General features: G+C 50.0%; 1 protein-coding gene across 3 annotated transcripts; it reads left to right on the top strand.

Annotated features, from left to right (window-relative positions):
- The first annotated feature begins 87 nt into the window (after positions 1–87).
- On the top strand, positions 88–17,679 carry THAP4 (THAP domain containing 4). Of its 3 annotated transcripts, none has more exons than XM_058812301.1 (6): positions 88–184; positions 1,474–2,630; positions 12,016–12,175; positions 13,952–14,061; positions 15,046–15,149; positions 17,353–17,679. In XM_058812301.1, the coding sequence occupies exons 2-6, from the start codon at positions 1,799–1,801 to the stop codon at positions 17,470–17,472; spliced, it is 1,326 nt and encodes a 441-aa protein (XP_058668284.1). In that variant the 5' UTR covers positions 88–184; positions 1,474–1,798; the 3' UTR covers positions 17,473–17,679. The 3 variants fall into 3 exon arrangements, with proteins under 3 accessions (XP_058668284.1, XP_058668283.1, XP_058668285.1); XM_058812300.1 differs by lacking the exon at positions 88–184 and adding an exon at positions 493–620; XM_058812302.1 differs by lacking the exons at positions 88–184; positions 1,474–2,630 and adding an exon at positions 5,536–5,621.
- The last annotated feature ends 7,894 nt before the right edge of the window (positions 17,680–25,573 follow it).

The following is a 25,573-nucleotide window of genomic DNA, read 5'->3' as shown; positions in this document are numbered from 1 at the left end:
CGGGCAGGCGGAGGGGCTGAGGTTGGGGCTAGAGGGCGGCGCGGAGTGTGAGCGTTCGGCTCCTTGCGCAGAGCGCCGACGGGCGGGTCCTGTGACACGTACACCTAAGAATGATGTGATAAATGGGCGCCGCCATGGTGTTGTACGGAGCCGGCCCAGCCCCGCCCCTCCGTTCCCCGTGAGAGTAAGCCCTTCCACCATGCCCGCCCCACTCGGAGACGCCTTTCAGGGCTCGGCTGCCAGGGACCGAGCGGCTCGTCGGGAGGCGGACGCCCAGCTGCGCCGACGAGGCAAGAGAGAGGCCCCGGGAGCGAACCCCCCTTTCCCCACCTGCCTAGCGCCGTACAGCTGCAGCCCGGCCAAAATGGCGGCGGCCATGTGGCGGCCGCCATGTTGTGCCGTACAGAAACCCCTTCCCCACCGGCGAGGGGCGCCGGGGTGACCCGGCTCCGCCATCTTGCCGTACGGCGGCGCGGCGGGGCCGGGGCCGGGGCGGGGGCCGGGGCGGGCCCGGCCTGCCGAGGGCGGCGGCGGCGGTCGGAGATGGTGATCTGCTGCGCCGCCGCCAACTGCTCTAACCGGCAGGGCAAGGCGCGCCACGGCGCCGTCTCCTTCCACAGGTAAGGGCGGCCCGCCGCAAGTGCCGCGGCTGGGCCGCCCGCTCCCCGGGCCCAATCCCGCTCCCTTCCCCGGGCCCCCACGGCAGCGACCGCTCTTTGTTTCCCTCAGGGGAGACCGGCTCGGGGCTCCCGGATCCTGCAGCCCCGGGCGGGCAGCGGGAGCGCCCCTCGCCATGGGGCCGGGCCCTCCCGGCCTGTCACCCCGACCCTCCCCCGGTCCGTGCCCCGCCGCCTCAGCCCTCGCTGGGGATGCTGCCGGCCGTGAGTCCCCGGGAAAAGTCCCTGTCTCGGGAGTCCCATTGGAAACGGAGCCCGGCTCTCCTGCTCAGGGGCTTTCGTGTACTGCAGGCATTTCTACAGCTAATTAAATGTTATTAAGCACACTCGGTGTGAGCAGCAGCCGGGTTACGCTGGGCAGCACGCTGGCTGAGATGGGTGCTTTGGTGGTGGGCACATCCCCATTCCTTGGGCACAGGCTGTTTGTTCCTCCTGGGGCTGGTGAGCGGAGTAATGGATCGATTGCTGATGCAAATGGAAACAACACCTTTGTGTCCTACGCTTGTTGTGAAGTGGAGCTGTTGATGCAGCGAATGAATATGAAATGTTTCAGACCAAAGTGAAATAATTCTTAAATGAGTGTAATTTCATTTGTAAATGAGCGTAACTTCCCAAAACACAACTTTCCCCAAAATCTCCTAAACCAAGCCGTCACCTTGGACTTGGTCACCTCAAAGGTCTTCTCCTACCTCAACAGTTCTATGATTCCATGGTTCTGCAATTCGTAAAGTACCAACCCTTCTGATTCCCAAAATGTAGCTTGTTTTTTAGCGGGTTTTCTCTGTTCCCCTTTCAGATTCCCTCTGAAGGATTCGAAGCGCTTGATTCAGTGGCTGAAAGCTGTTCAGAGAGACAACTGGACTCCCACCAAGTATTCCTTTCTCTGCAGCGAGCACTTCACCAAAGACAGTTTCTTCAAGCGGCTGGAAGACCATCACCGCTTGCTGAAGCCCACTGCTGTCCCCACCATCTTCCAGCTGGTGGAGAAGAAGCACGGCAAGCTGGATTATGTCAGGAGCAGAAGGAAAATAGCCAGGCAGGTGCTGGTGAAGGATGGGGAGGCCCCGCAGGAGGGAGGCGGTGAGGTAGCACATAGGTCTCCATCTTCTGGCCAGGACTTCATGGTGATGCAAGGGACGAAAGAGATGGAGGAGGCCACTCTGAAAGAGGAAATAGGATCCGTGCCCAAGGAGGAGCAGGCCCTCCACAGCCAGCTGGACGGCCCTCGGAGAAGGACGTTAGGGGATCATTTGGGCACCAAGGCTGGGGTGCAGGTGAAGCCCGAGAGGTCTCCTGGCGAGGACTGTGCCAGGGGCAGCTGGGCAGGGAGCTGGGTGGCAGACAGGAGCGGCGTGTCCGTGGACGATTTCACCCCTCCAGCCTCCGGTGCCTGCAAGTTCATCGGCTCCCTGCACTCGTACAGCTTTTCCTCCAAGCACGCCAGGGAGAGGCCGTCTCTCCCCAAGGAGCAGCTAGAAAGGAAAAGGCCAAAGAGAGACGTGGAGCCCAGCTGCAGCAGCCAACCCTTGGGGCACGACAAGGCCGTCGCAGAAGCGTCCCCGACGTCATCCCTCACGGCCACCCCCCAGAAACCCTCGCAGGGTCTGTCGGCGTCCCCGGCCGACCTGACCCCTCGTCCCGCCTCCGAGGCCGTGCTGGGGCGCAAGGGGGACACGGACGCCAACCCCATGTCCATCAACGAGGTGATCATGTCGGCCTCGGGCGCCTGCAAGCTCATCGACTCCCTGCACTCGTACTGCTTCTCCTCGCGGCAGAGCAAGAGCCAGGTGTGCTGCCTGCGCGAGCAGGTGGAGAAGAAGAACGGCGAGCTGAAGCTCCTGAGGCAGAGGATCAGCCGCTCCGACAGCCAAGTCAGGAAGCTCAAGGAGAAGCTCAATGAGATGAAGCGCAACACTTTCCCTTACTTGAACAGCCTGATATCCCAGGACTGTGGTCAGTATTGCAGGGGTGCTGCACTCAGGTGGAATTCCCTGCTTTCTTAAGTTGGGGGCTGTGAAAGGTGTGATGGGGAGAAGGTGTGACACTCTGGGAAGGAGGAGTAGCAGCTTCTCTAACACCAATGGATACAGATTAAAAAATTCGCTCAGTGGGCCCACAAGTTAATTCTTACACCCCTAACCTTTCCAAGATGTGGAATCAGAATTTAGATTGTGGTGTTACAGGCAACTCTATATGAATTTATTTTCATGAATTTATTTTCTTTTCTTTCTGAATTATTTTAACTTATTTGTGATACAGTGGCTCCTACTAGGATTTTCCTTCTTCCTTTGGCAATGCCTGTGAATTTTTTTCTGGTGTGTTAATGAGCTGTCCTAGCAGCAGGTATCTGGGAAATCTGTTATTGTCCTCAGTGGCATAAGAAATACTTTTGGTATTGGATTTCATATACTGCACTCAGTATTGAGGATACAGGAAATGCAAGTGAAGTGGGAGGTATCAAATATGACAATGTCATGAGGCACATTGAGGTCACAATTTGTGAGCAAATGTCTGATCCTTTCCTCCCTTTTAAGGCAGAAGAAGTCAGGAAACATAATAAAGCAGGGAGTGATGGAAGATACTTCTCTATCAATTACAAAAATAATAATTAAACACCATAAAGCATAGGGGAACTCAGTGAGGGATCAGGTCATGTAAAAAGTTTGTTAGAAATCAAATGAGGCCCTTCTTCTTCTTCTTCAAAAAAAGTGTCTTTTAATGTACAATGTGTACACAGTGACTGATTGCAAGGTGCATTTCAGGGCAGGAGTTTGGGACCCTCTAATGGTGGTGTGTGTGTGGCTGATGAGAAAACTTTGGGTTGCCTTGGGAAGGATTTGTGATGTGGGGCTTGCTTGGAGAAGTTGTCACCTGTGGAGGGTTGGTGTCTCCTGCTGGCTGATTCTCACCTTTCCTTTAGGAGAAACACTCCATGGCTTCTTCTGGGGATGTTGGGAAGTCAGAAAAGTGATGCTGGCATGGACAGCATGTTGTAGCATGGCCAACTTCCTCACTAGGGGAGGAAAGTAGACTCTAAAATTCATGAAGGTTGACACCCAGCACTACTTTTCCCATATGTATCTAATTTTTCACAATATGGGAAAACTCACACTTTTATTTGGGTGGAGAGGGGAAAAGTTTTGCCCTGGGAAATCAGCTTAGTCTTGTTTGTACCTTCTGGTCTGTGTTTTTATATTGTTTAGGTGTCAAACTAAAGAAAATAACTAAATACAATTTTAGGGTTCCATAGTTGTCATTCATATATATACATATATTTATTTATACATTTATTTTAAAAGGTGTCTGCCTTTGTTGGAATACCTTCAATACTGAGATACTAATTGCAGAAGGAGTATCTTTAGAGATTTTTTTTTATTCTTGTAAGCACTATGATTTTTCTCCTTTTTCCCAAGATGAGTGTTTTCATAGATACGCCTTTAAGAAGTGAAAATTTTATGTTCTTGTAAAGATATTTTTAATATATGAGTCACATACTCTATTTTATAAGGGAAAATGTAAGTTTTCCTAATGAACTGACCAATTCATTACCCATTCTCCCATCTTTTATCAACAAAATAGAGATCAGTGTGTGAAAATCAACCATTTTGACAGTTTTAGCTTGGCAGGATGGGAACTTTTTTAATGGGTTGGTTGGTGACTGACTGGCTTTTAAAAAAATTTTTTAGCTTCATCTTGGTGTTTTTCTGTTTTGGACTCTTTTTTTGTGTGCTTGTAGTACTAGTTCATGGCAGTGAAAATAGCTGATGAAGTGCAGCCAGATGAGTCTGGTTCATGCCCAGACACCAAGTTTTACTGTAACACAAAGCTGAGTTCAGAAAGGCTTTTCATTTTCATAAAAATACATCAGGTAACACGTTAGGTTAATAATAGTCTTTGTTAGCAGCCCTGTCTCAGTTGTCCCAGCTCATCTGATGTGTGGTTGAGGTGATGGCTTTAGCTGTGAACCTGAGCCTGCATATTTTTTTCTGCTGAAGGCAGTTCCTTGTGTGTAAGTACCAGACTGGGCTGACCATGCAGGTTGTTACCTGTCTGCATCCCTCACCTTCAGCTGCTCCCACAAAATCCTGAGCACAAAACACCAACTTTAGGCCCACACCCACTCAGCAGGACTTCATTTCAGTGCTAGTTCTCACATATTTTCCTCTAATGAGACCAATAAATTTCTGCTGGCTGTCTCCAAGCTGCAGCAGGCTGGGAAGAGCAGGTTTGTGCAGGGCTGCTGCCCAGCACTGCCTGCCAGCCACACTTGGGGCTGGGTGACTCAGGGTGCCCAGGTGGCTCCAGCTCCAGCTGTCACCATGTGCTTGAGGGCTGTTTCCCAACCTGTCTCACCCTGGTTTAGGAGAAGCCCCAGGCTGTCTACAGCACAGCTGAAATGGTGGCCTTTTCCATCTGAATTTTGAATTTAGGTGTTTGTTTGGTAGGAAAATATTTCTTTCTGCTTCATGAGGTCCATGGAGGCTGAGGAATGCTGCCGGTGGATGAGTGTGGTTAGGCACAGTGTGCCAGGCAGGACAGGGTGAGATGTGGCTTCTGGAGGATCACAGGATGCCCTGGGAGAAATGAGGGAGAGCCAGCAAACCACCAGAGATGTGTCCTGGAGAAGTCCTGGGTGTCCTGACAGCACTGTCTGACCTTCTTCTTCTGCATGAAGGTTTCACAGCTCTGCTGTGCTCACTCAGACAGGAGATCCCAGCAGCTCCTTCCACAGCCCCACCTCCTCCTGCCGTGCCCCAGTTTGGTCTGGTTGCAAAACTACATCTCCCAGCAGGCAGCAGGATCAGTGTTTTACCCAAACATGAGCTCACTTCCCTCTTGGCCATCTTGGCACCCTGCACAGAGAGCTTTCTGGGGCAGGGGGGGCTGCAGGTACAGCAAATAGCAAAATATCTGCAAACATGGCTGAGCATGGAGCAGACACAGGTAGGATTCCATGGCATTTGAGTTTCTGGGTTCGTCAGAGAGGTAAAACTTGGAATTCAGCTGTTTGGGGGTATGAGGAGCCTCTTCCATGCTGCATGTCTGTTTTCATGAAGGTCATATTAAAGGCAGGAGAGTTTGCAAAATGAGTTCATGTGAAAAACGCTTAGAACTTTACTAGGAATCTGTGGGAAATCTGGCTTGGATTTGTCTTTGAGTACCTGTGCAAAGCCAGTGTAGAAATGGGGTCATTTACAGTTTTACATGCAAATGAGGCATAGTTGGCAAACTTTGGGCAAGCAGAATAACAGAGCACTTAATGCATGGTTTTGTGCTGAGGCGGAGTCCTGAGACCTGGCCTGTGGGGCCTGAGGTGGTGGCAACAGATTTCATTCATGCTGCAGAAAAGGAAAAGCAAAATCCCATTCCTGACTGGCAATGAGAAATGGGATTGTGCATGGTTGGAGGTGCTGTGCTTTCACCTGGCTGAGAAGGATTGGTGTCCAGCTCAGCTTGAAACTGAAATGTGTCTCATGGGTCACAGAGATGTGCTGTCAGGAAAATTGCCTCCAGGAGGCAGTTGCATGTTAACTTGGAGCTAGATTTTGGAAGAAAACTGCTTTTATTCTGAGCCAGCAGGTGCTGCTTGTGATTTTTTTTTTGTGCCCTGTCTGGGGTGGGAATGGCTGGGGTAGAAAACTGGTCTGTAGGGTGAGCATTGCAAAGAACAAGAGAGACATAAAGTAAACTGAGAGTGAGATAAGGAGTAGAAATATGTGTGCACAGGGCTGAATCCATGGCAGGAGGTATCTTGAGAGATTTCACTTGGGTGGGAGGTGAACTGTTTTGTGCTCAGCATGGTGCAGACACACCAGCTTTGGGACTTGGTTGAGGGTGGTGGCTCTTTGACCTCCTCCTTGGAGAGAAAGGCAGTTGGAAGGGAGCAAACAAGACTTTTTGCACTGCTGTTGGTTGGGTTTTTTTCAGTGGGATGGTCTTGTTCTTTCCAGGTGTTTTTTTTTTTTTTTTTTTTTTTTTTTTTTTTTTTTTTGTTTAATAGTCTGTAGAGTTTGTGCATTAAGCATTTAATTTTGCAGTGAGTTGGCAATGACTCACAACAAAAACCCAGCTTGCAGCTAGGAAGCAATGAAACAGCAAACTAAGGAAAACTGGAGAGAAAGGCTGAGCTCAGGTAGGGTGTTTGGTTTCTCATGATAGAGTAGAATTTAAAAAAATATTTAAATATTTTCTCTGTGTTATGTAAAGCAGAACTCTGGCAATGACTACAGGCAGTGGAGCATTACCACCTTGGAACTTGGCTAGGAAATTAATTACTGAGTGTGAATATAATGCCATTTCCAGCTTTTGGAGCAGAGATGGGATGATCTGTTCAACAGCTGATCTGCTGACACACCTGGTGGGATGCATCTTTCTTGGGGGAGAAAGTTCTAGCACAGGAGCTGGGAGAGCTTGTTGATAGGGCCTTAAACTAGCTTGGAAAGGGGAAAGGGACAAAACCAGGGTCAACAGCGAAGGGCAATGGGCTGGAGTCCCTAAACTTGAGGGAAGCAGCACTAATAGGATCCCTAAATCTGCATCACCAGGTGCTGGTCACAGTGCACCACACCAGAAATGTCTCTGCATTAATGCACCCAGCAGGAGGGACCAGTGAGGAGCTTTGGCCCAGTCTCAGAGATCTGGCATCAGTGAAACCTGGTGGGAGTTTTCCCTGTGACTGGAGTGCCCTGAGGGACAGTTCCAGGCTCCTCAGGAGGGACAGAGGGGTGGCACTGTGTGTGACAGAAGGGTTGGAGTGTCAGGAGCTCACAATTGGCAATGGCACAGTTGAGAACCTTTGGATAAGAATCAAAGGGCAAACAAATAATGCAGTTTCACTGTGGGAGTCTGCTCTGGACCTCCCAGCCAGGATGATGACACTGACAAATTATTCCTTGAGGAATTAAGGGATGATTCCAAGTCAGCTGCCCCAGGGGACTTGAACCTGCCAGGAATTAAGTGGGAGCATCCCACAGCTGGTACAGCCTGGGCCAGGAGGCTCCTAAGACACCTGCATGACAACTTTATGGAGCAGGTCCTCAGGGAGCTGACTTAGAAGATGATCTTCATCTCCTGCTTGTCATCAGAGAGGATCTCATGAGCAAAGTGAACTTTGAGACCACAGAGCCATCACCAAATCTCTGGTGACAGGAAGAAAAGTGCCTGAAAAACCTCAACTCTGGCCATGAAACCTCAGGCTGCTCAGGGAATTAATGAGTAAGGTGCCCTGGGAAATGTTTCTGCTGGGGTCAGTGCTGGTCACTTTTAAACATCATCTCCTAAGGGCACAGGAACAGCAGTTCCTAAATGTCAGAAGGCAAGCAGGTGAGGCAGAAGGCTTGGCTGGCCAGGGATTTCTCTTGGAAATAAGATGGAATGGTGGAAGATGCCCAGTGGAAGCAAGGTCAGGTAATGTGGGAAGGACACAGAGGTGTTGCTCCCCACTGTATGAAAATTCATACAGGCAAAGCTCAATTGGAGTCAAAGCTGCCAAAACTGCAGAGAAAAATAATTTTTTTTCAAATATATAAATGGCAAAAAGCAGTTTAGAAATAACATTGCCCTGCTCAAGGATGAGGATGGTCACCTCACAAACAGGGACAAGGACAAGGCAAAGGTGTTTAATGCTTTCTTTTAAACCCAGTTAGCAGCTGTGCTGAAGGAAGAATTTCAGGGAACTGCCAGGTTGATGCTGCAGACCCCTCACTTAGAAGACTCAGGGATTTTGTTTTGGGGATTTTTGGTGAGTTTTTTATTGTTGTTGTTGTTGTTTGTATAATTTATTCCCTCAAGTTTTCTGTAGGAAGTGTTCCCCAGCTCAAGGAAACGGGTTAGCTGCCTTGTTAGCAACCAGCTGGCCCCTCACTGATAAAGCTGTGTAGAATTTGTGCCAGCTTAGCTTTCTGTGCCAGGGATCCCACTCAGAAGCAGGGAGAACTCAGCATCTCCTGGTGCAAAGCCTGGACAGCCAGTTCCAGTGCAGGGTGGAATTTGGCTTGGAAACTTTCTGGGGATGGAAAAGATGTAGGAACAGTCTGTGAGTTTGGAGGGGTGGAGCAGGGGCAGGTGTTGAAATAGAACTGACCTGTGTGCTCAGGGCCTGGGTTGTGGCCTGAGTGACTTCCTGAAGGAAAGAGATCAAGGTGATCAGGTTGCTGATGGCTGTGTGGTTTTGTTTCATGGGTGTTGTGTGAGATCTTCTAGAACCACAGGATGGTTTGGGATGAAGGGACCTTAAAGCTCATCTTGTTCCAGCCCCCTGCCATGGGCAGGGACACCTTCCACCTCACCAGGTTGTAGAGGAATGGGGTCTTGGAGATGCTGGGTCCCTAATGGCTTCTAGGAAGTGCAGAAGGTGACTCCAGGAATGTTTTTGTAAAGAAAGAGGATGCAGAGAGAGCTTCCCTGTTATAAGGCAAAAGAGGAGCTGTGCTTATGAATGCAAGAGAATCTGCATTTAAGAGCACCCCCTCTGAGTGTGAAGCTTTAAGTGTGCAGAAGGGTGACCAGGGTCTCTTGTGCTGCAAATTCTCAGATGTCATTTGCATTCTTGATACTATCATACACTTATCTGTTAAGCCATTAAGTGGGGTTTTGTCAAAATTAGTGGGGTTTTTGTAAAAATGATGTGCCAGGAGTTTAGACCTTTAAAAGGGATATACAGGCTCCTTCATCAGTGTCTTGACAGTGACTGTGTCTATAAACCTGAAATTTGAAACAAAGCAGCTCAGCATAGAACTTCTTGTTGCTACAGTAGTCTTGCATTTACCTGCCCCAACCATGACATAAAAAAGCAAATTGCTTTTCAAATAGCTGTGGGTTTCGCTTTTTTTTTTTCTGGTGGATTCAATCAGACTCTCTCCTGTCTGCCTCCCCTCTTGCTTTTCCACTCTTCCAGCCAGGAAGGAAAAAATTCTTAGTGCACCAGTCAGAGCCCAACACTGAAGGTAAGAAGAGCATGAGATGAGATCAGGATGTCTGCACCCACCACACTTCACTGTGCCCCTGGTCTTTGCTCACTTCTGCTGCTCTCGACTTTTCCAAGCCACATGAGAATTAAAGAGCTCTTTAGCTTTGCTGCCATCTAGGTAGTTTAGAAAAGTAATAATGATCATTTGGCTGTGCTGTTTGCCCAAGTGCCAGAGACTTCAGGATGTACAGTTCCATCTTCACTTCTCAGCTGGCTGCAACTCCAGCCCTTGGGAGGTGAGACCAGCTCAGGCACCTCCAGCCAGGCTGGGTGCTGCACAGCAAGGCAGTGGGATGGTGGAAATGGCTTCCCTTGGCTTCTCTTGGTTTATAATCAAGTCTAAAGAGTGGGAATGGCTACAGCCATTCCTTTCATCCGTTGTTTGGATGCTTTTCCTGAAGTGCAAGCAGCAGAAAGTGAAGTGCCCTATGAAAGCACTGTGGTGACAGAAACTGTCCTGCTCCTGGCATGCTGACCCAGGAGAGGGCAGCAGCAGCCCAGGCTGCAGGCTCCTGCAGCTTTTCCAAAGCTTTGCTTTTCACTTCCATCATGGGAAATGAGCCTGCAAAGAGCTTGAAAAGAAATGCAGCAGAGAGTGAAAGGCAAACATCAGCTGGAGGGAGGAGCAGTATGCTGCTTATCCACAGAACTGTGTGTTCCCCTCATGGAACTGCAAAGGTGAGTACAAGGAGATACTGTGCAGTACACTGACACTGCTGCACAGGCTGTGGGAACCCCTTTCCAAGTCCTGGGGACTGCACAGTCTGACAGGGTGTTCTAGAGATCCTGGCTCTGATGCTGTGGACCTCTATCACTGATGTCCTAGTGAGCTCTCATGTTTCCTCATGTTGCTTCCCTTGCGAAATACTTAAGGATAGAGCAAAGCAAGTAGCAGCACTTTACTGACATGGGCTGGCTTTTCACACGTGCTGTCTGTGGGAGAATGGGTACCACAAGTGGTCTCTTTACCCAGGAAAGCTGCTCTTCCTTCTCCTCTGGCATTGCAGGTGTGGACTGTCCTTCCTCCTTGCTCAATCTTTTAGCCTGACATTTCATAAAGAGCACAGTGAAACTCAGACTGGTCAAGCAAATTTTGGCCACAGCTTTACTCTTAGGTTGTGATTTCTGCCTGCAGTTTAGTCTGTGCCCTTTAGATCAGCCAGGCAGCTTGTTCTTGTATTCTTGATCTCTAGGTGTGGAAACACCCCCCTGCAGCACCCACCTTGCCAGGATGAAATATTTCTGCCATGCAGGGGAAGAGGCCATGCTTTAAGCTTACTTCAGTCATATTTCTCTGCATAACAGACTACTGAGAGTAGCAGGCACCCTGTTTGTGTGGGAATCCATCTTTCCCAACATCCCACGGGTGATGTTTTGCTTTCTTTACTTACACCTTAGTAATGGATCTGCTCTGCTCTTCACCTGGCTTTAAATTGTCTGTCTCCATTTTTCTGATGTATTTTTTTCAGGTCACAGCCTCTGAAAGTAAAATGCAAAACTGTTTATCAAAACTCTCCTACAACACCAAGCCTGATACAGTTCAAGAAGCATTTGGACAATGCTCCCAGGCACATGGTGTGACTCTTTGGCATGGTCCTGTGCAGGGCCAGTAGTTGGACTTGGTGATCCTTGTGGGTTCCTTCCAGCTCATCTTATTCTGTGGTTCTGTAAAATGATTTGTTAAAGAAGTTTTAACTTTGTGAAATAGGCCTTGGTTGCTTTTTCATAACTGCAGTGACAAAGGGAAGTGTCTTTCTCTTTTGTTTACTCTTTGCCTTACAGGCACCCAGGTATTTTTAAGATGTTTGCATTAGTCCAGAGCCTTAGTAGAACAGCTTCTGAATGATCCTTCCTTGTCTCTTTGTACAAGTTCAGGCCATTGTTAACCTCTTAAAAAATATTATAGCCAAACTTTGATCTTGAATATGCACACAGCCTGATTTTCTTTTGAAATGAGGACTCATTTCCTGAGCCTCTGAAACAAACAGGAACAGTGTGTGCTCAGTGCTTGAGAGAGATCAGCCCAGAGTGTTAGAGGCTTCATTATCATTTAATGATTATTCTTTGTGCTGAGCTTTCAGTCATCTTCTTCCCTGCATGTGGCTGGGAGTGGGATTTTCTTTCAGATCAAGCTACAGAAAGGAGTCAGAAATGGACCCACCTGCAAGAGTGCTCTCTGTGTGGAAACAGACCCACTTTCCATGACTCCCCCTTGGAGCTGGCACTGCTCTGAACAAAAGCATTCCTGTGCTGTTGAACCATTTCTGAGGTGTTTTGTGTTCACCTCCAGCCAGCTGCAGGCAGCTCACAGCAACCTGCAGAGCACAGATCCCTGAGTTTTCCTTCTTCCTTCTGTCTTTTGCTCCACAGAGACTCCCCAGCTGAACCCTGTGATGGAACCCCTGTCCTGGATGCTGGGCACCTGGCTCTCAGACCCACCAGGAGATGGCACCTTCCCTACAATGAAGCCCTTCCAGTACCTGGAGGAAGTGCACATCTCTCACGTGGGACAGCCCATGCTCAACTTCTCGTAAGTCAGGGGATCTGCCAGGCTTGGCAGCAGCTCCTGGATTGGAGCAGCCGTGGATTTGTTGGTTGGGTTTCTTTTCCAGTGGCAAAGAACAGAAATTTTCACCTTAATTCATCAAAGTACATAAATTTCCACCTCATTTTCAAAACAAGATGATGATGCTGTGGTGTGTGACTGCATGGTCTAACTTTGATTTTCCTTGAAAACTTGTGATTAATTAGCATTACAAATGCCAACTACAGTGGCCCATGAAGGGTAATTTTAGATGATTAGCTTTAAGGCATTTACAGCATAGTGTGGCAAAAGCTGATAGGCCAAGAAATGCTTATAATATATTGTAATTAAGAAATAGCTTCTGATTGAGATAGCATGAGTTATAACATCTGTATTGTCTCACCCTTCACATTAAACTGAAAATGGAATAAAAGTTTTTAAAACACCTCTCAGTTGCCCCATCTCTGAGTCAGAAGAGGGCATAATCTGACAAAAACTTGTGATTAATTGGCATTCTGTGTGAAATTCCCACATAGAATAAATGGAGGAGCTGTGACATGGCTACCAGGTGTCTCCATTTTAAGCTGTAGTCCTCAGTCTTCACCACTGTGAAAATCTGAGAAAAATTAGTGCTTATCAAACGATGTGGGACAGGAGGCAGGTAGCTTAACTACTTGTTTTGGCTTCAAGTGGTTGTTCTAAGAAAAATCAAAAGAAATCCAGAGAGAGGGAAGTGACAAACTGGCTACTGCTTAGTAGTGCTCCAGTGTTCCTTCAGCAGGGGTGAGTTGGAAAGTGTGTTGCTTTGAAAACCAAGAAAAGAAGAATTACAAGATGGAAGTGCTGTGTGAGAGATGCCCTGTGTTCCTGGAGTGTGCTGGAGCTGCCAGCTCAGCCTGGGACTGCTTTAGTCCAGTTTCCAAAAGAAACAGAGCTCTGACAGTCTTGCTCTGGCTGCACCTCCCTCCCCAGCTTGGGAACAGTTCCTTATTTGAGTCACCTTTTTCTTTTTGCCCCTCCTTTTCTTTGTGTCAAGAAGTTACAGACCTGTGAGCTGTTGAGCTTTAGGAAGCACCTGGAAAATAGGCAGGACAGTCCCTGTATCCCTTAAATGCTCCAAGCACTGAAAACTGCCTGATTTAAGTTTGTTTTTCCTTTGAAAAGTATAATCACCCATCTTATGGGGGACCAAACCTACAGTTTTTAAGGCATCCTGAAGAATAAATAAGAGTCTGAGCTGAATTTGTTATCTTTTTGAAGGAAGTGATGGGAGAAATATGTCTGCTCTGTTGCTTTCTACAGCAAGGAATATACAGACAAAACAACTTTTCCAGGTGTAAAAACTAAATAAGGATGATACAGTAATTCCAGATATTTATTTGAGAAAAGGAAGTTTTTGAGACACATGTGGCTTCAGCGTCTGTGAAACATCTGAGAGGTTTCTGAGCTAGTTCTTAGAAAGAGCCAGGGGTCATGGAAGGTCCAAAGCTTGAACTTGAACTTAAGGACTTAAGTCTTTAAGTTTAAGTTGACTTAAAGACTTAAACTTCAAGACTTAAAGACTTGAACTTAAAGACTTAACTCCAGCTTTAAGAAATAGCTGTGCCTCTGTAAAGTAACCGTATTTCTCCAGGTTTTCATCTCTCAACTGTGAACTGCTGTCAGTCTTTTACACTTCAAAGAATACTGCAGGCACTCATGGGGTTAAATAAGAGGAAAACAGGCCAGAAAATGTCTTTTGAATGCAAAACCCATGAGATTTGTGCTCTGGTTTGCCCTCAGGTTCAACGCCTTCCACCCGGACACCAGGAAGCCCATGCACCGGGAGTGCGGCTTCATCCGCCTCAAACCCGACACTAACAAGGTGGCCTTCATCAGTGCCCAGAACACAGGTACACTCCTCATACCCACTCTGGGGAAAAGTAGAGGTTCTTACCCTGCTGGGCCATTTCATTACTTTTTCAGACTGTTCTTGCACCTCTGATGGTTTTATTTAATTAATTTTTCCCTGTCGGAATCGCTGCTCTTTGGTGCTGAACACACAGTGGTTCCTAAACTAAGAGAGCCTCCCAGTGTGTGGGTGTTTGAGAAAATTCTTGCACCTCTCACAGTTTTATTTAATTAATTTTTCCTGTCAGAATCACTGCTCTTTGGTGCTGGACCCACAGTGGTTCCCAAACTAGGAGAGCCTCCCAGTGTGTGGGTGCAGCACCTTGGTACTTCTTGCTTTATGGGGACTGAATGAGAGAGGACCACATCTCAGTTATTATGAGTGAAAGTGTTAAACCCCAGTTGATGCTGAAGTTTGCATCTAAAATGACAGATTTGAAGGGAGGAGTGCCAGTTGTGCTGTGACACTCATGCTACACAGTATGAATAAGTCCAGCTTTCCATGTCTGAGGTTGTGTGGATCTGCAGTTGTCAATAAATAAAATTAATTAGGGCAAATAAAACCATTCTCCACAGGGAGGGCTGGTCTGTTAAGCAGCCTAATAGAGCATGGAATGGTTTGGGTTGGAAGGAACCTTAAATCTCATTGCACCTCCCTGCCATGGTCAGAGACACTTTCCACCAGACCAGGTTATTCCAAGCCCTGTCTGACCAGACTTTGAACACTTCCAGGGATGGGGCAGCCACAGCTTCTCTGGCCTCACCACCCTCACAGGGAAGAATTTCTTCCCAATATCTAACCTAAATTTCTCCTCTTACAGATTAAAAACTTCCTCCTTGTCTTGTCCTTATCTGAACGCGTAAAAAATCCCTCTTCCTCTTTTTTATAAGCTTCCTCTTAAGTACTGAAAGGTCAAAATTACAATTGTGACATGCTTAAATAACCTTTGCAGCCTAATAATATGTGTGCCCTTGCTTTTCCCTAGGTCTGGTGGAGGTGGAGGAAGGGGAGGTGAATGGACAAGAGCTGTCTATAGCTTCTCACTCCATAGCCAGGATCTCCTTTGCCAAGAAGCCCCATGTAGAGCAGGTGAGTGCACCCAGAGTGAGCCATTCCTATAGCACTGCTTGTCCCAGGAGGAGTCTGGTTGAGAGGATATGTTATTTAGCATGCTTTAATTACAGAATGCCATCAGAGGTTCTTGGAAGTACTGCATGGCATCCTGGCTTATTTCTGTAAGTGCCTTCAGAACAGATTTTGTACATTATGAGACCCAGAGGGATCATTATGATAAAAACTGACAGGCTGGATGAGACCAGCTAACCCAGAATCCTGTCTCCAGAATGGCCAGTAGCAGGTCCTTAGGGAAGAAAAGAGGAAAGTCTTGTCTAAATACTCTTATGGCAGTGGGATTAGTTATTAATGCTGGTTTTCTGGGTTGATTGCAGTATGAGGATGCAATTTAAGGTATGGTCAGTACTGGGCCTCATGAGGATATTTCAGGAACACCTGCAGTTCTTGCTCTGTACTTTTCAGAGCATTCAGACCTTGCTCTGGGCTCTTTTCCCACCTGTGGCTGCAGGGTGGGGCTGGCTCTTGCTATCAGCTCCACCTTTGGTTGGCTGCTTTTGGGGGTTTGACTTTTTGGGTGTGTAGTGGGGGTTTGTTGATACAGCTGGAGGGGTACAGGCAGCTGTGAGTGCAGTGGCACTGCTGGAGTCAGTGTGGCATCCTGAGGTCGCCTCTGGAGGTGTCACTGTCACATCTGAAGCTGTGGTGGCTGAGCAGCAGCTGAGAGACAAGCTCTCACAGCCTGGTTTTTGTGTGCTGTAAAACTTACCCTTAGACAGCAGAGAGCACAAGTTTGTGCAGATGTAGACAAAAATTTGATTTGCTTACACAGATAGTGTCCTAACTTTGGGAAGTCCCATCTCCCCTGCCTTTGGGTGCATGTTTTCAGGTTTCCTCTTTCCCAGGAACAGCTGTAGTGCCTCCTTCCCATAGCAAAGTAAATTAGATCCTGTGGGTGTCAGCAGGGAGGCAGAGCTCTGGATTGCAAACATTTAAAGGGACTGTCCTCTGAGTTGCTGCCTGAGCTGTGGGCAGATAGACTGACAGGAGGAGAGGGCAAAGCACAGAAAGCCAGCAGATATATTCCTAATTGAGGGCTCCAAGGCTGGCCTTGGCTGGAAGAAGGAAGGAAGCTCTAGGGCTGGAGATCTGTGCTCATCTGGCACCTGTGGGAAGCTCAGGCCCAGGGACTGGTCCTAGTGAGTGTCTGGGTGTGGAATGAGAGGAGTTGTCAGGAAACCAACTCCAGAGCCTTTTCTCCTTCACCAAGAGCAGCTTAAATTACCTGTGAAACAAAGAGGCCACAGTTTTGTGAGAAGGACATGTGTGCTGCTGCTGGAGTTGCTCATTTTGAGAAAACTTCACCATATTGTTGCATTCCTGGTGAAAAGTGATTCAGGGTGGCTGTGGCTTGGCTGAGCTCTCACTGAGGAAGGAAGGCTCATTTCCTGCACCAGGCTGTGTCATGAGTGATTTAGGTTGCTTGAAGAATCACCTTTAAAGGTGTTATCAATGCAGATTTAATACAAATTTGTGAAAGCACAGCTTAATGAAATTATGGCAAGGTTCCCTCTGTTGCTACTCGTGGATGAGAAGGGGCAAGGACAGCCTCCATTCTTTATTGGATGCAGGGGGGATATGCAGGAGAAGAGGAGGCTGAGGGGAGACCTCATCATCCTCTGCAACTCCCTGAAAGGAGGTTATAGCCAGGTGGGGGTTGTTCTCCTCTCCCAGGCAACCACTGACAGGACAAGAGGACACAGGCTTGAGCTGCACCAGGGGAAGGTTAGGCTGCACATTAGGAATAAGCTGTTCAAAGAAAGGGTGATTGAGCATTGGAAGGGGCTGCCCAGGGAGGTGAAATGGTGCAGTCACTGTCCCTGGAGGTGTTTAAGAAGAGCCTGGATGTGGCACTCAGTGCCATGGTTTAGTTAATAAGATGGAATTAGGTCATGGGCTGGACTTGGTGGTCTCAAAGGTCTTTTCCAACTCAGTTAATTCTGTGAACATGCCTTGTTCCATGGGTAATGGGCTTGGAGCTGGTGTTGTGGAGAAGGCTGCTTTCTTTAGGAGACAAACCTCCTTGTTCATTTGCCTGCTGTAGCGAGGATATCCTTCAGCAGGCAGGTGGATGGCAAAGGGAAGAAAGCCCAGGTAAGGCATTCACCTTGTGGACACTCATTGCTTGATTTCCTTATTTCTTTTCCTCCCCCTGGTTTAGATTACCAGAAAATTCAGGCTCAATTCCGATGGGAAACTCGAACAAACTGTCTCAATGGCAACCACTACGCAGCCCATGACTCAGCACTTACACATCACCTACAAGAAGGTGACACCCTGACACCAGGAGTGCTGGGTCACCTCCCTGAGGGCAAGGAGCAAGGACATCATGCACCAAGAGCAGCAGCAGCTCAGGAGCACAGCATGGCAGACCCCAGAGCTGGCTGCCTGTGCTCATCCCTTGGGCCCCAGAGCTGCCTGTCCTGAGAATGTTACTCAGATGTTTCTGTAATGGTATATAAAAAAAAAATAAAAAGCTTTTATTTTTATGGCTGTGTCTTTGCTGTGACTGCAAGGTAGTGCTCATGGAGGGGCTTTGTGCTGCCTGGTCATCAGTAGGTGTTGGGGTGGAGATCCAGCCTCCTGGACAGCCTGGAGAATTTTGGGGGAGCCACAGGTTCTGGAATGGGTTTGCACTGCAGGGAAAGACCCTGAAAACTGCAGAGCCTGTCCAATGAAACTTGGCTTGAATATCAAGAGGGAGCACCTACACCTTGCTTTGGGAGTTTGTCCAGCAGTTTGAGGGGAATTGCTGCAGTGTGGGAAGGTCAGGGCCAGACTTCAGTGCAGAATATCCCAAGAGTTTGGGGGACAACAAGCAAGAGAAACTGCTAACGGTGGGGCTCAATCTCCAACTCTAAATTTCCAGCTCTGGAATCAGGATGCAGCCATTGTGAGACCTGTCATCAAGTCACTCAAAAATGAGGGAGGCAGAACACTTTGATCACTGCTGGCCTACAGCAGAGACTCTTCAGCAGTAATGGACCAGATGAGCTCTGCAGGTCCCTAGCAGCCTCAGTCACTCTGGGAGTGTAACAGTGGCACAGCCCCACCTCAGCAGGGACCACCTGGAAGGGATCTGGGCAAACACTGAGGTGTGCAGCCCACTGCCAGGTGGGCTTTGTGCCACAGGATCTGTCTCTGTGGATGGGGGAGCTCCTGGCTGTGCCCCTCAGAACCCTGTGATGTCACCAGAGCCAGGATCACTCACCTGCAGTGGGTAACCATAAACAAACTGTAACCCCCAGTGCTGGGCAGTGCCAGAGCGCTCAGGCTGTGACCCACAGCAGCCGAGGAGCTTCTGAGTGCTGCCAGAGACCGAGGAACCTCTGAATGACAGCAGGGACTGAGGAGCCTCTGAGTGCTGCCAGTGACTGAGGAGCCTCCGAGTGCCCCAAGTGGAAGCCAACTTGTCCTTCGAGTCCTGCCAGCGGCCGAGAGCAATCGAGCCCGGGAGCAGCAATGGCAGAGGTCAGGGAGGAGCCCCCAGCGCCCCGGGCCGTGCGGGTGTGCCGCATCTGCGTGGATTTCCTGCAGAGCCCCGCTGCTGCCGTGGAGCCCTGCGGACACGTGTTCTGCCACGCCTGCATCCAGCCCCAGGCCGGGCCCGACGCCGCCGCCACCTGCCCGACCTGCCAAGGGCCCATCGGGGGCATCCGCGTGCTGCAGGGCCAGGAGAGCCGGGCCGGGCTGGCCCCGCGCCGGCCCCGCCGCCGCCTCCATCCCTTCGTGGTGCGCTGGCGCCAGCGGCAGCAGCGGCAGCAGCAGCAGCAGCAGCAGCAGCACCAGCCGAGCCAGAACCAGCAGCAGCAGCAGAACGAGCAGCAGCAGGAGTAGGCAGCTCCTGCAGGTGGCCAGCACTGCACATTCTCCCATGGGGACAGGGCCCCGAGCCCCCCCGGGCTCCAGCAGCATTCCCAGAGAGTGCCGGAGGAGCTGGGCAGAAACAGCCAGGGCAGGCCTGGCCTCGGGACCACGTGCACCTCCTCCCCTTGATCCCTTTTGATGTGGATCCTCCATGGCCCCTCTGAAATGAAAACCAGCATGCTGAGAAGGGCCTCGCCTGGTTTCTTCTGCTCCTTTGCTCATTAGTGCAGGACTGGGGGAGTGGGAGCTGTGGGAGAGGGAGGGATGTGGTTGTGGGAACTTGGGCAGAGGGTGGGATAAGGCTGAAGAACTGGTGGAGAGGAATAATGTGGATGTTGGAACTGGAGAGAGACTGTCCTTGGTTGGTTCTGTGCTGCTTTGCCTATTCCTGGGGGGGATGGAGCTCAGCAAGAGAAGAGGAAAGGGAGAGCCCCCTGGATCCCTCAGCAGATTCCTAAGGGAGTAGTGCCTGCTCTTTCTGAGGGCCAGGGTGACGACAGAGACTGAGATGGAGATTGGGGCAGACCCTCCTCTCCTTGCCCCACAACAGCTGGAGGAGGCAGCCCTGGCACAGCCACCAGCTGCAAGGCACTGCCTGTGGGAGAAGGGACAGCCAGCCCAGACCTGTTCAGGGCATCTCCTCTGAAGAATCCCAGAGCTCTTCCCCATTTGGGGCAGCACCAGGAGCTGTGTGGTGGCTGTGCATCCTCATTGTCACCCTGCTCTCCATCCCCTTCCATGACCCAAGTGGCTGCAGAACTCCTGGCATTAGGACTGAGCTTCTGCCCACAGCTCCCTGCTGCTTTGGCGAACCTTGTTTCCCAGGAATAGCCCTCACACATTGGTGTCAAGAGTGTTGGAGGCTGTGTGTGCCCCAGGCAGGGCAGCCAAGCATGGGGTGAGGCTTCTCAGGGTGACCACAGCCTCACGGTGCCTTCTGCCCTGGAGATGGATGGAAATCTGGAGGTGTAGGTGGGAAAACCCTGGCAAGCAGGAGGTGGCTCTTTGGTACTTCCCAGCACCCTCCTGCTGGAGGCCCCAGGCTGTCTGTAAGCGATCCCTTGGAAGGAGACATCCTTCATGGGAGCTGCTCAGAGACAGGGATCCAAATGATCATGTCTTTGGGGCATGGAGCAAAGAGGCAGGAGGGATTATCTCTCCCTGGCAGACCAGGCATGTGTCAGGACATCAGAATGGCTTCACCCCTGAGGAGAGGGGAAGGGCATGGACACCCTGAGATCCATGTTCTGCAGAGAGGTTCCCCCTTGGGAACACAGCAGTGCCAAGGCAGCACCACGATGGCTTCTGGGGGGATGGAGAGGGGTCATGGCTGAGAGAGGCTTGGAGTGTGATCCCAGCTCCAAAAATCCCCATGAAGCTGGTCCCAGCTCTGCTGTGCCTTGGCAGGAAAAAGCATCCTGGATCCCAAACATTCCTATGGCTGAATGTGACCTGGGGCAGGGGATGTGTGTGATGTGTGTGCAGGCACAGCCAGCCCTCCATGCTCCCACTGCTGCAAATGGATGTTAACTTGCTGGGAATTGCTCTCAGCCCTGCTGGTTTCTAGCTGGGCTTTTAGGAGGAGCAGTGGGAACCACCCTGGTGCTGGCTCCAGGCGAGTCCCACCGGCCCATGGTGGTTTTGGCATGTGCAAAAATGAAATAAAAGCGCTGTTCTCTGGGGAGCCAGCCAGCCCAGAGCGGATGAGCGCTCCCATTAATGTGTCATTAATGTGCAGCCCTGGCGTCGGCTCTCTTGGCACTGCAGAGGTAATTACAACCCAACTATAAAGCCTTGCACATGGATTTATTTACTGCCTTATTAGCAGCATCTGTTCTCCCAGAGAAGTGGCTCAGCTGTTTGCTCTCGTTCAGGGGAAGCAGTGGAACTCACCTCGTTGGGCTGGGGAGTGAGCTGAGGGAGCTGAGCACACTACTGGGGTTCCATTCTCAGCTGAGGGAGCTGAGCACACCACTGGGGTTCCATTCTCAGCTGAGGGAGGTGAACACACCACTGGGGTTCCATTCTCAGCTGAGGGAGCTGAGCACACCACTGGGGTTCCATTCTCAGCTGAGGGAGCTGAGCACACCACTGGGGTTCCATTCTCAGCTGAGGAAGGTGAGTACACCACTGGGGTTCCATTTTCAGCCAAGAGAGGTGAGCACACCACTGGGGTTCCATTCTCAGCTGAGGGAGGTAAGCACACCACTGGGGTTCCATTCTCAGCTGAGGGAGGTGAGTACACCACTGGGGTTCCATTCTCAGCCGAGAGAGGTGAGCACACCACTGGGGTTCCATTCTCAGCTGAGGGAGGTAAGCACACCACTGGGGTTCCATTCTCAGCTGAGGGAGCTGAGCACACCGCTGGGGTTCCATTCTCAGCTGAGGGAGGTGAGCACACCACTGGGGTTCCATTCTCAGCTGAGGGAGGTAAGCACACCACTGGGGTTCCATTCTCAGCTGAGGGAGCTGAGCACACCGCTGGGGTTCCATTCTCACCCTGTTGGTGGTTTAGTGCCTCTGCCCAGCACAGCATGAGGCGGGCACAGAGCTTCACCCCAAACCTGAAGGACGTGGCTGTGTTGGAGATCCAGCAGCATTTCTCTTCCCACCTGTCTCCTAGCACTGCCCCACAATGTTTTATCATCACAAAAATCACAGACTCATGGAATCATCAAGTGGGAAAAGCCCTCTAAGATCATTGAGTCCAACCATCAACCCAGCATTTCCATTGGACATGTTCACCATTAAACCATGTCCTCAAGTGCCACATCCACACATTTTTTTGAACACTTCCAGGGATGGTGACTCCACCACTGTGCTGAGCAGCCCATTCAAATGCTTGACAAGCCTTTCAATGAAGAATTCTTCCTTAATATCCAGCTTAAATCTCCCCTCGTACAGCTTGAGGCCACTTCCTCTTGTCCTGTCCCTGTTCCCTGGGAGCAGAGCCTGATCCCCGCTGGCTGTCTCCTCCTGTCAGGGAGGTCTGGACAGCAAGAAGGACCCTCTGAGACTCGTTTTCTCCAGGCTGAGCCCCTTTCCAGCTCCCTCAACCATTCCTTGCAAGGTTTGTGCTCCAGACCCTTCACATCTCTGTTTCCTTCTCTGGACACAGCTCTCTTCTCCAGCAGGAGCCATGGGATGAGTGGCCCTGGTGCTGCAGACCCTCAGCTCTCTCAGAGCTGCAGTTCCCTGGGCTCCCAAGGGTTTTTCTGCTGCTGCTGAGCCACAGCAGCCAAATCACTGCTGCAGCATCCACTGCCTTGGCTGCTGGCCTGGCCTGGCTCTGCTGCTGAGCACATTTCCCAAGGAAAACGGATGCTGGGTTTGTTAACTGAGTGTTGTGGCAAATGCAAGTTAAGTGGCTGCAAATACACCAGAGAACCAGTTCATTCAGGCACAGAACATAATGTCCAAAAGGCTTTTGTTGCCTGTGGTTCCTAAATAAAAATTCACATGTGGCCCATGCCAACCAAGGTGCCAGGTTGGGATGCAAAGCTTGGAATTACAAAGTGTAAATATTTATTCATGGGTGTGAGATGTCCCAGCCAAATCAGGCACCCAGGTGGGTTTTTTTATGAGGTTCTTTAGTCCATCCCATGCTCAGGTACAGCACAAACTGACTGAGCACTGACACCCACACAACAGATCTCCAGTCACAGTAAAACTTGGCAAAGCTGCTGTTTCTGCTCGTCCATGGATCCAGGTGTCCTTGAGTCCCTCTGGCTGCAGTGACTGAGCTGTGACACCAGACCAGCCTGGGAGGGTCTCAGAGCCTGAGATGCTGTGGGACCTTGGTCATCCCCGGGATAAAGCTGTTCTTTATCCCTCAGAGACTGCTCTAAGCCTCCAACAGCAAAATCCTTCTCTGCAGGGTTTGTTTTACTTCAGCACAAACAATACCAAAGTCTTCAACAAAGCTCCACTTCTTCCTTATATCAGTGTTTAATTACTATATATAGTATATGTATACATAAAATTAATATACTTTGGTACTATAAAATGATGTTTGACAGTTAGAAAAGTGATTTTTTCATCACATTTACCAAGCCTGTCACATACCTGAGCCTCCATCAGCACCACCAGGCTGCTGCTTCTTTCTGGGACCACCCATCCCCCAAGCAGCCCCTGCTCGTCATATCAGCTGTCAGAGAATTAAACAGTTCATGCCTCAAATATTAATATAGGGTTTTTTCTCATTATAAAAAAAAACTGTATAAAGAACCTACAACCAAAGAAACCTCCCTGAAGATGCCTGACTGGGACTTTGGACTGAAAGCAAATTGCTGAGATTAGATAAGGGGAAAACCCTGTCACAGCACATGTCACAGTTGAGATGGCCACAATACACAGAGTATCACCACACAATTTCAGAAAGGTTCAACCCATACAGAGCAACACCTTACCTCCTCAGAAGGCTTCAATCTCTGCCCCTCTTGTTCTTTAGCCCAGCCTTTTGTCCCCTCCTGTTGATGCCCTGCACCTGTGTGCCCTCTGTTCCCTTTGGTGGTTGGTCAGTGCCCCTGGGCACCCCCTGGCTCATTGCTGTCAGTGCTGCTCACCTGCTGCTCACAGCTGTGCCCATTGGGGCTCAGCCCCACCCCAATCACCACAAACTGTGTGCCTACAAAACCCATTCCTCAGTCACCTGAAGCAAACAAGTAAAAAGGAAAAGAACGTGAGCCAGCCCCAGCAGCTGTGCTAAGAATCATCTCTGGCTTTCTTTGGGGTGGGGGAGGCTGTAGCCCACAGACCCTTTTGCTGGGAGTTAGTTTGCACAGATTTCCCTCCCAGCTGAGGTGGAGGAAGAAGTTTTGGTGTGCTGTAACCTCTGTTCAGGGGCACTGAACCCATCCATCCTCCCTTACACAGATTGCCGTGGAACCCCCAGCCCAGGGAATGCCATATCCACAGGACATTCATGTGAGAGGCAGCTGAGGTTAATTAATCCATTAATCCATCAAAGCCCCCCCCAAGTCATTCCTGAAGCCTTCCACCACAGGACTGCACGGGATGCAACAAACCCAAAATCTGTGGTGAGAGACAATGGCAAACTCCCCCCTGCCACCCCTCCCTTAGTGAATTACCTGGATTTTCCTACCTGGCCTGAGCGTATATTAAACCATTGAATTCTATGCTTTTTGGGGGGACCTTCACCACCAAGAAGACTAGCAGGAGAGAATCAGCAGAACATCACTGAGATCCATGGAGTGCTGATATTTTCCTTATTCTGTCCCTGTTTTTGTCCCTCTTTCCGTCCCCCCCTGTAGGAGTGTCGGGGGGTAGCACGGTCGGGATGGACAGAGAGCAGAGATCTCTGCAGCCAGGTCAGGAACTTGGGGTTCATTGCAAAGGGCCTGGGTGCAGGGCCCTGCTGGGATTTGGGGTTCATTGCAAAGGGCCTGGGTGCAGGGCCCTGCTGGGATTTGGGGTTTATTGCAAAGGGCCTGGGTGCAGGGCCCTGCTGGGATTTGGGGTTCATTGCAAAGGGCCTGGGTGCAGGGCCCTGCTGGGATTTGGGGTTTATTGCAAAGGGCCTGGGTGCAGGGCCCTGCTGGGAGCTGCAGCCACAGCTCAGAGCAGTCCTGAGAGAAGAGAGGGGGAGAGAGGATGAGAGGGTAAGGGATCAAAAGTGTAAGAGCGTAAATGGGTAAGAGAGCGAAGTTCCCATTACAATACCATAAATCTTCTTCTGTGTTGAATATTCTGATTCTCACTAACCAATCTAGTACAATATACAAATTCTATAGCATTTACATACAGCCTATAAGAATCACTACATTACCATACTGTGCTACATTTTAAACCCTAAAAACTCCTCTTTGGGCCCCTTCTGCCAAGCTGTAGGGTCTGCTCTGACCCTTGGAGCTATCTGCAAGCAGAGGGTGTTGTTCCATCAAAAGGGGATTGCCTTCAGCCAGCCACACCATTGTTTTCCAGTTGTTTAGCAACTAAGGTATCTCAAACCTTGCTTTCATTTCAATCTCGCCTATAGTTTCTATATTCTCAAAATCTTTTGCCAGACAATCATATTTATAAGGCTTTCCTGTTTCATCTTCCCCAGCACCCCCCCACCTATTTCCTATTTCTTTCTTTCCCTCTCTCTCTCCAGTGAATTTGATATTCACAGTCAGATAAACCCCATACCATTATCACTGGCCTACGTGACAGTGACATTTGCACCTTAATTCGGGCAGAGGCACTTCTGACATCCTCAATAACCACATCCTGACGCCTGCCCCGAGGGGTTTGGGTGCAGTGAGCCCTGCCCACCTGGGGCTAGGGGCATCGGGGGCTCACTGCGGGCACTGCCAGGGTGACTCAGCCTCTCCAGCAAGCTCGGGCCCGCCTGGGCTCTGCAGCTCCGCGGCTCGGATCGCTCCTGCAGCCTGATTTGCTGGGAAGCTGCCAGCGGCTGCCGCCTCCTCCTCTCTGCGGGCAGCTCTGCCCCGCTCCCCGCTCATCACCGCTGCCTCTGGTGACAGAATGACAGAATGACCCGGCGGAGCGGA

Source organism: Ammospiza caudacuta, chromosome 11, assembly GCF_027887145.1.
Source record: "Ammospiza caudacuta isolate bAmmCau1 chromosome 11, bAmmCau1.pri, whole genome shotgun sequence".
NCBI lineage: Eukaryota > Metazoa > Chordata > Aves > Passeriformes > Passerellidae > Ammospiza > Ammospiza caudacuta.
This window is presented reverse-complemented; position numbering and strand designations above follow the sequence as displayed.